At 33.3% G+C, this 13,404-nt stretch overlaps 1 protein-coding gene across 4 annotated transcripts in view; it reads right to left on the bottom strand.

Annotated features, from left to right (window-relative positions):
* The window catches only part of FIG4 (FIG4 phosphoinositide 5-phosphatase), a 131,979-nt gene that overhangs the window by 76,722 nt on the left and 41,853 nt on the right, over positions 1–13,404 (bottom strand). For all 4 annotated transcript variants that reach the window (XM_023503161.2, XM_031964422.1, XM_003769351.4 and 1 more), the window contains one exon: positions 1,198–1,326. In XM_023503161.2, the coding sequence (XP_023358929.1) occupies positions 1,198–1,326 (129 nt within the window). The remainder of the gene's footprint in view (positions 1–1,197; positions 1,327–13,404) is intronic.

Raw genomic sequence — 13,404 nt, forward strand, 5'->3', positions numbered from 1 at the left:
TCCATAAGGTCAGAGTTCTATCTTAATGATAATAATAAGGTATTATTTTAAAATACTCTTCTCATTTCTAACTATGTATCTGCACAAGGCCAGATTTTTTTCACATGCTTCTACCAAAACAATATAAATAAGAGAATCTAGCTGGGTTCTATTGAACCGAATATCAGAGCTCTGCAAAAAAATAAAATATGTAAGGGGCAGCTAGGTGGTGTAGTGAATAGAACACCAGCCCTGAATTCAATAGGACCTGAATTCAAATGTGATCTCAGACACTTAACATTTCCTAGTTATGTGACCCTGGCAAGTCACTTAACACCAGTGCCTCAGAGAAATGAAAAAAAAAGACAATGCAATTCTTTCTCACAAGTTTTTTTTTAATGTTTTGGAAAACATAGCAATTTTTCATTTAAAAATATTATTTGTGTTTAACATGTAGTGAGTTTACTATTGTTATTTTAAAATGAAAAAAATATTTAAAAATTTACCAGTCAATATCTAATATAGTGAATATCAACATATTTCCAGCATAAATAAAAATTCTCTGGGGTTGTCAGTAATTTTTAACAGTGTAAAGAGGCTTTACGACTAAATAGTGTGAAAACAGTTTGCTCTCCAAGAATCTTTTACTATAGCAAAAATTATCTTCTTTCTCAAATCCTCCTAATTCCACTTCTATGTCTTTATCTATTTCCCATTGGTCTCTGTTTAACCAAATTTTAATCGCATCCATGAAGTTTTCTCTTTTCTCTCAGAGATATGGATGGAATGATTGCTCTGTTCTTTTAATGCCTGTGATATTAACTACTTATGCCATTCTTTTGGTATTGAATATATGTTAGTTTATGGTGATATTTATCTTCTTATATTTGTACTGTTTCAGCCAGACTATAAATCTTTTGAAGGCTTGGACAATATCCAGTAAAATATAAGTCTGAGAACAGGAACTGGTTTTTTTTGTTTTTTTTTTTACTCTCTATCCCCAGCATTTAAAAGAGTGTCTTGCACATAGTAGGCACATAATAGTGGATAAATTGAATGTGAAAATCTCTTTGGCATTTATGTATATTGCATTTAACACAAACCTCAGTAAATTTCCTGATAACCAATGTTTGACTATTGATAAATAAATTACATATAGCCACCTCCAGAATTTTAGCCCAAAAATAGATAACTTGGAATATAACCCTTAAAGGATACTTGACTGTCCACAGAAGCCATGAATGATATACAGTAGCCAATCACGATGGATAGTGTTTTTTATTATATCCAAAAGTTCACCGTTCCACACATACTTCATATAGGGCTCACTGCAAATTCCAAATACACCTAGAAAAATGAAAATGGATATCAGATAGGTAAAAGAAGTAAGAGAAACTATGCCTGTCAGCCTTTAAATTTATCTTTAGAATAAATTCAGCGATTGATATACTGATCAGCATCGATGAGAACAAGAGATGCCCATGCTGAGATGAATTCAGGGGAAGCTGGACAGTGGGTCTGCTTGTGCATGGTTGGACAATTTAGAAAAGCAACAACAAGCATCTTCAACCAAATGGGAAGAAAGCTAAAAGAGCTCTTTACCAAGCTCCAAACCTTATTGATTATTTCAATACCATGTAGTAAAGCCTCAGCCCTGGACCTCACTTCCTACTAGCCCCAGGGATCTCCATATCATCACCGGGCATGTTAGGTTTCCGAAGTTACTTACCCCCTTTAGTCTTCAGCTCCTTAACTCAAATTCTGTTTGCTGGTTTTGGATAATCTGACAAGTCTGTACCACACACTTTCCCTATTCCCCTTCATCCAAAATTTTGCAGCTTTACCTTCTCAATCCCCTAAGCCTCATCCAAAAAGGTTCCCATCACTGTCAAACACCTCATTCAGCCACAGCCAACCCAAGACATATTCTAGCCCCAGGTGGCTGGCTAAAATCTTGGAGGAACAACATAATATCTTTTATATATATTTGATTGTTATTTAAAGGCTATTAAAAAAAAACCCCACCTTTATGTATGGTATAAAGAGAATGAAGAGATACAAGCCTGCTTCGCAGGAAATTTCAACTTAAAATAGTCAACAATGACACAGATACATTAAAAGCACAGTTTGATAACTTTTTGAACATAGTTACAAATTGCTCTCCAGAATAGCTGGATCCGTTCATAACTCCACCAACAATGTCTTAGTGTCCCAGTTTTCTCACATCCCCTCCAACATTCATCCTTGTCTTTTCCTATCATCTTGGCCAATCTGAGAGATGTGTACTGGTATCTCAGAGTTGATAAAGAGCATGTTTAAAAATATACTGAATATACTGAAATCTTTTTATTTTTTAGCAAGATTATTTATTTTTTAATTAAAGCTTTTTATTTATAAAACATATGTATGGGTAATTTTTCAACATTGACCCTTGCAAAACCTTCTGTTCCAAATTTTCCCCTCCTTGCCTCCACTCCTTCCCCTAGATGGTAGGTAGTCCAATAAATGTTAAAATTATTATTGAATATTGAATTTAAATTAATTAAAATATGTTAAATCCAATATATGTATTTATATTTATAGTTATCTAGCTGCACAAGAAAAATCGGATCAAGAGGGGAAAAAAACACCTGAGAAAGAAAACAAAATGCAAGTAAACAACAACAGAAAAAGTCAAAATGCTATGTTGTGGTCCACACTCAGTTCCCACAGTCCTATCTCTGGATGTAGATGATTCTCTTCATCACTGAACAATTGGAACTGGTTTGAATCATCTTATTGTTGAAGAGAGCCACATCCATGAGAACTAATCATCAAATAATCTTCTTGTTGCCATATATCTCCTGGCTCTGTTCATTTCACTTAGCATCAGTTCATGTAAGTCTCTCCAGACCTATATGAAATCATCTTGCTGGTAATTTCTTACGGTAAAATATTATTCCATAACATTCATATACCATAACTTATTTAGCTATTTTCCAATTGATGGGCATCCACTAAGTTTCCAGTTCCTTGCCACTACAAAAAGGGCTGCCATAAACATTTTTGCACATGTGGATCCCTTTCCTTCCTTTAAGATCTCTTTGGGATATATGCCTACGAGTAACAATCTGAGAGGTGGATAGTAGTATTTCAGAGTAGTCTTAATTTGCATTTCTCTGATCAATAGTGAGTTAGAGCACCTTTTCATATGACTAGAAGTAGTTTCAATTGCTTCATCTGAAATTGTTTGTACATAAACTTTAACCATTTATCAATTGGAGAATGGTTTGATTTCTTATAAATTTGAATCAATTCTCTATATATTTTAGAAATGAGGTCTTTATCAGAACCTTTGAATGTAAAAATATTTTCCCAGTTCCCTTCTAATCCTGTCTGCATTAGTTTTGTTTGTACAAAAACTTTTTAACTTAATATAATCAAAACTATCTATTTTATTATCAATGATGATCTCTAGATCTTCTTTGGTAACAAGTTCCTTCCTCCTCCACAGGTCTGAGAGGTAAACTATCCTATGTTCTTCTAATTTGTTTATAATATCATTCTTTCTATCTAGATCATGAACCCATTTTGACCTTATCTTTGTATATGGTATTATGTGTGGGTCAATTCCTAGTTTCTGCCATACAAGGTTGTAATTTTCCTAACAGTTTTTGTCAAATAGTGAATTCTTATCCCCAAAGCTGTGGTCTTTGGGTTTGTCAAACACTAGATTGCTATAGCTTTGACTGTTTTGTCCTGTGACCCTAACCTATTCTAATGGATCAACTAGTCTATTTCTTAGCCAGTAGCAAATAGTTTGGATGATTACTGCTTTATAATAAAGTTTTAGATCTGGTACAGCTAGGCCACCTTCATTTGCTTTTTTTTTTTCATTAATTCCCTTGAAATTCTTGACTTTTTGTTCTTCCAGATGAATTTTGTTTTTATTTTTTCTAGGTCAGTAAAATAGTTTCTTGGGAGTTTGATTGGTATAGTACTAGATAAATAGATTAGTTTAGGCACTACTGTCCTCGTTATTATATCTGCTCAGTCTATCCAAGAATACTTGATATTTTTCCATTTGTTTAGATCTGATTGTGTGGAAAGTGTTTTGTAGTTTTGCTCACATAGTTCCTGACTTTCCCTTGGCAGATCGATTCCCAAATATTTTATATTATCAACAATTATTTTAAATGGAATTTTTCTTTGTATCTCTTGCTGTTGGACTTTGTTAGTGACATATAAAAATGATGATGATTTATATGGATTTATTTTGTATCCTGCAACTTTACTAAAGTTGTGGATTATTTCTAACAGTTTTTTAGTTGGTTTTCTAAGGTTCTCTAATTATACCATCATATCATCTGCAAAGAGTGATAATTGGATTTCCTCATTGCCTATTTTAATTCCTTTACTTTTTCTTCTCTTATTGCCAAAGTTAACATTTCTAATTCAATATTGAATAGTAATGGTGAAAGTGGGGAACCTTGTTTCACCCCTGATCTTATTGTGAATGGTTCCAGTTTATCCCCACTACATATGATGCTTGCTGATGGTTTTAAATAGATGCTACTGACTATTTTAAGGAAGAGTTCATTTATTCCTATACTCTCTAGTGTTTTTAAAAGGAATGGATGTTGGATTTTATCAAATGCTTTTCTGCATCTATTGAGATAATCATTTTGTTGATGTGGTTATTGATATAGTCAATTATGTTAATAGTTTTCCTAATATTGAACCAGCTCTGTATTCCTGGCATAAATCCTACTTAGTCATGGTGTATTATCCTGGGGATGATTTTCTGTAATCTCTTTGCTAATATTTCATTTAATTTTTTTGCATTAATATTCATTAGGGAAATTGGTCTATAATTTTCTTTCTCTGGTTTAAGTATCAATACCATATCAGTTTCAAAAAAAGGAATTCTCTATTTTTTCAAATAGTTTATATAGTATTGAAGTTAATTGTTCTTTAAATGTTTGGTAGAATTCACATGTAAATCCATCTGGTCCTGGGGATTTTTTCTTAGGGAGTTGATTAATACCTTGTTCTATTTCTTTTTCTTCTGTTAATCTGATCAATGTATATTTTTGTAGGTATTCCTCCATTTCACTTAGGTCATCAAATTTATTGGCATAAAGTAGGGGAAAATAACTCCTAATTATGGCTCTAATTTCTTCTTTATTGGTGGAAAGTTCTCCCTTTTCATTTTTGAGACTAACAATTTGATTTTCCTCTTTTCTTTTTCTAATTAAATTAACTAAAGATTTATCTATTTTGTTGGTTTTTTCATAAAACCAATTCTTAGTTTTATATATTAATTCAATAGTTTTTTAACTTTCAATTTTATCAATCTCTCCTTTTATTTTTAGAATTTCAAATTTGGTATTAGATTGGGACTTTTTAAAATTTGCTCTTTTTCTAGCTTTTTTTAGTTGCAAGCCCAATTTGAAACTTTCTTTTCTTTCTCTATTTTATGCAAGTAAGCAACTAGGAATATAAAATTTCCCCTTCTTACCACTTGGTTGCATCCCACAAATTTTGATATGTTGTCCCATTATTGTCATTCTCGTGGATGAAATATTTAATTGTGTCTATGACTCGCTTTTTCACCCATTCATTCTTTAGAATGAGATTATTTAGTTTCAAATTACTTTTTATTCTATTTTCCCCTGACCTTTTATTGAATTTAATTTTTATTGCATAATGATCTGAAAAAATGGATTTACTATTTCTGCCTTTCTGCATTTGATTTTGAGGTCTTTATGTCCTAATATATGTCAATTTTTGTATTGGTTCCATGAACTACTGAAAAGAAAGTGTACTCCTTTCTGTTCCCATTCAATTTTCTCCAAAGATCTATCATAACTAACTTTTCTAGTATTCTACTTATTTACCTCTTTAACTTCTTTCTTATTTATTTTATGGTTTGATTTATCTAGTTCTGAAAGAGCAAGGTTGAGTGTTCCCACTATTATAGTTTTGCTGTCTATTTCTTCTTGTAGCTTTTATAATTTTTCCTTTAAGAATTTTCATGCTATACCACTTAGTGCATATGTTTATTATCACTATTTCTTCATTATCTATGAGACCTTTTAGTAAGATATAGTTTGCTTCCTTATCTCTTTTAATTAGATCAATTTTTGATTTTATTTGATCTGTGATCAGGATGGCTACTCCTGCTTTTTTTTTTTTTTTTTTTTTTACTTCACCTGAAGCATAATAGATTCTGCTCCAGCCTTTTACCTTTACTCTATATGTATTGCTCTGCTTTAAATGTGTTTCTTATAAACAACATATTGTAGAATTCTGGCTTTTAATCCAGTCTGCTATCTACTTCCACTGTAAGTAGGAAGTCTCTTCTTTAAAGTATAAAGTAGTAGTCTCTTCTTTAAAATATAATGGTTCTCTCTGAGAGCAGGTTTCTTGGGGAGGTTCTCTGGAGGCAGCCTTAGTTTCAGTTAAAAGTAATAATCACTCCAAATACAGCCAGCTGATAAAATCCAAATGTTTATTTCTTATCTTTTTCCAAGCCCGGTTAGCTTTCTTAGAGGCCTCTCTCTCTCCTTGGTTCTAAGAGCTATTGCAACTTTGTCCTTTGCTTCTGCCTCTGCTTTCTTCAGCCTCCAGCCAGCATAAAGGTGGAAGATAGAATGAATCTGACTCCACCTCTGAGAGTGGGCTTGTGAGCTTCCTCCCAGAGTCTCTGCCATCTTCAGCTTCTCTTCTTCCAAATATCTCTGGCCAGCACCAATGAATCTCTTATCTCCTTGCCTGGGGGCTGGGCAACTTTCTGGAGAGCCTTTCAGACCAGCCTTGGTCTCAGTGGGGGAAGTACAGGAGGCCAGCCACCACGGTGGGGTGAGATGAAGTGAATGAATCTGACTCCACCTCCAAGAGTGGGCTTGTGGGCTTCCTCCCAGAGTCCTCCTGTGTCTGTCCCAGAGTACCTCTGTGTCTGTCCCAGAGTGCCCTTTGGCCCTGGGAGCTTCTTGCTTATATGTGCTTTCTAAAGGTATGAACACAAGCATTGTTTCTATCAGTTCCACTTAGTACCTTGTTTCAAGTTCTGGCCCATAACATCTCCTTGTAAGATCAGATCAATTATACTGAACCATGCTAAATTAGATAATTATTGTCTCTATCAATTCCAATGACTTAACAGCTTGTAAGGATTCTAAAATCCCACTTTATGAGAGGGTTCACCTCATTCACATTTACAGTTAAAACTACTAATTCTGTATTTCCTACCATCTTATTAACCCCAAATTATACTTTTCTCTTTCCTTTTCACTTTTCCCTCCTCCCCAGTATTTTATTTATGAGCACCACTTGCCTCAAGCATCCCTCTCCCTTTAGAGTCTCTTCCCCTTTCTTATATCTTTTTCCTACTATTTCTGCTTTCCCTTCTATTTAGCCTACCCCTTCCCTTTTTGCCTTTTCCCTCCCACTTTTCTATAAGGTAAGAGAAGTTTTTCTGTGAAACCAAATATGTCTAATATTTTCTCTTTGAGCCAAATCTGATGAGATAAGATTCCCACAATGTTCATTCCCTCTCCCTTCTTTCCCTCAATTATAATAGATTTTCCCTGCCTCTTCCTGAGATGTAATTTCCCTCATTTTACCTCCACTTTCCCCTTTTTCTGGTACAATCCCCTTTCCACCTCTAGTTTCCTTTTTATATTATAACAGTAAAATCAAATTATACATGTACTCTCTATGTATACTCATAACAGAAACACAGTTCTCAAAAGTTCTTTTCTTTTTATCTTTTTATGCTTCTCTTGAGTTCTATATTTGGAAGTCGAATTTTTTATTTAGTTCTGGTCTTTTCATCAGAAATGAATGGAATTCACCTATTTCATTGAATATCCATCTTCTTCCCTGAAAGAAAATGCTCAGTTTAGCAGGGTAATTTATTCTTGGCTGTATTCCAAGTTCCTTTGCCTTTCAGAATATCAGACTCTAGGCTCTTTGATCCTTTAAGGTGGAAGTTTCTCTAAGGTCTTGAGTAATCCTTATTGTGGCTCTTTGGTATTTGAATTGTTTTTTTCTGGCTGCTTGTGATATTTTTTGCTTGGTTCAATAGTTCTGAAATTTAGCTACAATATTCCTTGGGATTTTAATTTGGGGATCTATTTCAGGTGGTGTTCAGTGAATTCTTTCAATAGCTATTTTACCTTCTGATACTGTGATATCCAGGCAGTTCTCTTTGATGATTTCTTGGAAAATCGTGTCTAGGCTCTTTTTTCCATCATGGTTTTCTAGAAGTCCAATAATCCTTAGATTATCTCTCCTAGATCTCTTTTCCAGGCCATGATGGCGTATTAGAAGGGGGTTTTCTCACAGAATTGAAAAGAAAAGAGCTTTATTTAGTGTTTTTTAATCAACTAGCAAGAATTTATGAATCACCTATCAAGGATAGTAAGACGGTAAATGAAGAGATTCATGAAAATTGTATAGAGGAGAGAATTTCCCAAGTAGGTATTTTACATTTTTTTCTATTTTTTCATTTTCTTGGTTTTGCTTAACTGATTCTATTTTTTTTAATCATTTAATCAACTAAACAGAGATTTATTTATTGTTGTGTTACAGGTTTTGTTTTAACTCATAAGGAATAAACTTTCCCAACCTTTCTCTGGGTTTAATGGTTTCTATTCTCATTTTTTCCCCTATTCAAACTCACATTTCACCCAAATGACTGTCAGCTTGCTGCTATGCTAGAGAATCGTTTACATAGGCATTACTTTATCTGCTAAAACTGTCATATCACAAAGTATATTATTGCTTTAAGCATTTTAGCTCTGAGATTTCACATGGCTGTCAAGATAGAACTTGGTATTAAAATAAATGTCAATATTATTATTTTTTTATTACTACCACCACCACTACTAGCACTACCACTAGTATTACTACTGCTTCTACTGCTACTGCTGCTGCTGCTTGCTGCAATGATGATAATAATCTTTATTAATGGCCTTGTCATTTTTTACTTTTGTGATCTTGGCCATCTCATTTGGGCTTCTCTGGGTCTCATTCCTTTTTTTTTTAATAGCTTTTTATTTACAAGATATATGCATGGGTAATTTTTCAGCATTTACAATTGCAAAACCTTTTGTTCCAACTTTTCCCCTCCTTCCCCCCACTCCCTCCCCCAGATGGCAGGTTGACCAATACATGTTAAATATGTTAAAATATAAGTTAAATACAATATATGTATACATGTCCAAACAGTTATTTTGCTGTACAAAAGGAATCAGACTTTGAAATAGTGTACAATTAGCCTGTGAAGGGAATCAAAAATGCAGGTGGACAAAAATAGAGGGATTGGGAATTCTATATAGTGGTTCATAGTCATCTCCCAGAGTTCTTTCACTGGACGTAGCTGGCTCAATTCATTACTGCTCTATTGGAAATTATTTGGTTCATCTCATTGTTGAAGAGGGCCACGTCCATCAGAATTAATCATCATATAGTAATGTTGTTTAAGTATATAATGATCTCCTGGTCCTGCTCATTTCACTCAGCATTAGTCCATGTAAGTCTCTCCCGGCCTTTCTGAAATCATCCTGCTGGTCATTTCTTACAGAACAATAATTGCATAATATTCATATACCACAATTTATTCAGCCATTCTCCAATTGATGGGCATCCACTCAGTTTCCAGGTTCTGGCCACTACAAAAAGGGCTGCCACAAACATTCTTGCACATACAGTTCTCTTCTTTAAAATTTCTTTGGGATATATGCCCATGCTTAACTGATTCTTGATGTCTCGTAGAGTAATCCATTTCCATATATTCAGTTCTGATTTTTAATGAGTTCTTTTCTTCATTTACTTTTTTTAACTTCTTTTTGTATTTGTCCTATTGAATTTTTAAGTGAGTTGTTTTGTTCTATGGAATTTTTTTCCATTTCATAAATGCTGTTTTTCACAAATTCTGTTTTTCTGGGAGTTGTTTTCTTTTTCCATTTTGTCAAATCTATTTTTAAGGAGTTATATGCTTTTTCCATTTCACTATTTTGTAGTGAATTTTCTTCAGATAATTTCTGTGTGCCTTTTCCAAACCCTCTTTAAAGTTCTCATTTCCTTTCCCCATTTTTCTTCTAGTTCTCTTTTAAGATCTTTTATATTTCTTCTAGGAGAACTTTGTGTAATGGGGACCAATTTATTTTACCTTTTGGGGCTTCCTCTGAAAATGATCTCCTTTTAGTCTCCTCATGGTTTAAAATCTGTTCTTCTCTTTCACCATAAAAACTATCTATAGTCAGAGTTCTTTTTGCTTTTTTATTCATTTTTTTTTAAGTTAAAGTCTGTTTTTAGGGCAGGGGAGCTTTTCCAAGCTTCCCCTACCAGCAACAGTGGCTTGTACTGCCCCAAGACTCTACATTGCCTATGCTCAGTGTCTGTGGTCAGCCTGCTTGAGCTTGGCCCGCCTCCCTCTGTTCTCTTTTTCTGGTGATCTTCAATTGTCTTCTGCTGGTAATTCGTTACACTCCCATTATTTGTGGATTCTGCCAGTCCAGAGCTAATTCAAAGGCTAGATTTGGTAATTAGTGTGAGGGTAGTAGAAGAAGGTCAGAAAGAAATTTGTGCTCTCCACCATCTTGGCTCCACCTAAAACCTCTTTTTAACAACAGAGTTGAAGAACAACTATCAGATTTTTTCTAAAAACAGTTTACGGTTTCTGTGGCCATGATTTATAATGTCTCAGTCCATATCACCTTAAATTTTAAACTTCTTTGAGTTTATAGGTGTGTACATTAGCAAGCTATAATTTAGCAAATAGTCTTTGAGAAACCCTATTGAGGCAAACTGGTGATGAGTCTCTCAATCACTAGGCCTGAACTCAAAGACCTTCCAATATAGCAGAATTATTTAGAGTTTGCCTTCTTCTGACAGAGAAGAGGGTTTTCTCACAGAATTGAAAAGAAAAGAAGTTTATTTAGTATTTTTTAATCAACTAGCAAGAATTTATGAAGCACCTATCAAGGTTAGTTGGATGGCAAATGAAGAGATTCATGAGAGTTTTATGTAGGAAAGAATTGGCATTGCTTCTTTAATTAATCAAGTCTTTAGAACATCAAAAGTTTTCTATAACTGGTATTATAAGACAGTGTTTTGTTTAAATTATACCATTCCTCTATGGCACCCTATGTCATTTCCTAAAGCTATCGCTTGGATTTACCTTTCTTCAATATGGGAGCTTTATAAGAACACAGCTCCTGTCATTTTACTGCTGTTTAAATCTCTTTATTCCTATAATTTTCAAGATTGATTAATTTTCAAGCAGGAAATCATGATATAAGCTGGAGGAATAAGCAAATAAAGAATATTACCATAAAGAGCATTTTTTGGTGATATGGGTATGCAAGACACAAGTCCAGAAAAAATAATGAATAAAATATCTACAAGCAAAATCTCAAAGAAAAACACATCATGGGCAAAAATTCAACTAGAATTAAGAAGAGTCAAGACAGAAGAGACAAAGTAAGACTTTTTAATGAAAGTTCTAAGATGTTTTTGCCAATGAAATAACAATGCTAGATTTAAAAAAAAAAAAAAAAAGACATTAAATGAGAGCTATGGAAGAAAGAATTGGATAGAGAATTAACAGTGTACCCAAAGAGAAGATTATAAAAACTGAGTGTGGATTACAGCATAGTGTTTTCATTTCTTTTGTTGTTGTTTGTTTACATTTTGTTTTCTTTCTCATTTTTTTTTCCGTTTTGAGCTGATTTTTCTTATGCACCATGATATTTGTAGAACTACGTAGAGAAGAATTGCACATGTTTAATATTGCTGTATGTACATGTAATATGTAAATATTGCTGTCTAAAGGAGGGGGAGGAGGAAGGGGAGGAAAAATTGGAACACAATATTTTTCAAGGATGAATACTGAAAATAATCCATGCATATATTTTGAAAATAAAATGCTTTAATTTAAAAAAAGAAAAGAGATTAACATCTTGGCACAAAAAGTACAAAATTTTGCCAAAGACACTACCTGAAAATTAGAATGGACCAAATAGAAGCTAATGACTCCATAAGGCAAGAAGAAATATTAAAACAAAGCCAAAATTGAAAAAGAGAATAAAATGAAAGGTTTTTTTCAAGTCAAAAAAAAAAAAACTGACCTAGAAAATGTATCAAGGAAAAAAAATTAAGAAGCATTGTACTATCAGAATGTTATGACCACCCCACCACCACCATGCAAAAAAAAAAAAAAAATCCCAAATATACTTCAAGAAATCTTAAAGAAAACTATTCAGATCCATTAGAACTAGAAGGTATAGTAGATATTGAAAGAATCTACCAGTTACTGCCAGAAAGAACTCTCAAAATGAAAACTCTACAGCATATTATAACCAAAATCCAGTGTTTCTATAACAAAGAAAAAAATATTACAACTAGCCAACAAGAAAGAATTCAAGCTACAGCCAGAATCACACAAGACTTAACACTATACAAAGCATTGGAATATCACATTCCAGAAGGCAAAAAACAGCAAAACTGGATGCAATGCTATGTTGGAGAATGTGGGGGTAGAGAGGAAGAAAGGGTGTAAAGATGAATCTTTTGGGAAATAGAGGATTCAGAGAATTCCTGATTTAAAAAAAAAAAATACCAGAGCCTCACAGAAACTTTGAAGTTCAAATACAGAAGTTAAGAGACATATAAAAAAGTAAACACAAACAATGACAAGGATAAACTACTTATATTCTAACGTGGGGGAAGATAAATGTGGATTCTCTGAACATCATCATCATCAGAGTTCATAAAGAAAATCTAATTAGAAGGAAAGCCTGGGGCTTTTTTTTTTTTTTTTTTTTTTTTTAACATTGAGCTGATTCAAACCAGTTCCACTGGTGCAGTGATGAAGAGAGCCCAGAAAGAGAACCATGGGAACAGTGTGTAACACAACATAGCATTCTTATTCTTCTGTTGTTATTTGCTTGCATTTTGTTTTCTTTCTCAGTTTTTCTTTTTTTTCCTTCTTGATTTAATTTTTCTTATGCAGCAAGATAACTGTATAAATATCTACACATATATTGGATCTAATGTGTATTTCAACATATATAACATGTATTGGACTACCTGCCAGCTAGGGGAGTGAATCAGGGGAAAAAAGGGAAAATTTGGAACAAAAGATTATGCAAGGGTCAATGTTGGAAAAATTAGCATGCATATGCTTTGTAAATAAAAAGCTTTAATAATAATAAAAATAATAATAAAAGGAAAGGCTGGGAGTGGTTGTGTTATGTCTTGATAATCTTAAAGGAAGAATTGAAAAGAAAGAAAAGAATATACTTGGGAGAGGTTACAAAGATGGCATGGTCTTAATTAAAATATCAAATTAATATTCAAGTCTTGATTAGTACTAAGACTTTGCACATGATCAGTGAAGCTTCTAGTTTTACTATATATTCAAAAAATGTATAT

The sequence above is a fragment of the Sarcophilus harrisii genome, chromosome 4 (assembly GCF_902635505.1).
Source record: "Sarcophilus harrisii chromosome 4, mSarHar1.11, whole genome shotgun sequence".
NCBI classification, from domain to species: Eukaryota; Metazoa; Chordata; class Mammalia; order Dasyuromorphia; family Dasyuridae; genus Sarcophilus; species Sarcophilus harrisii.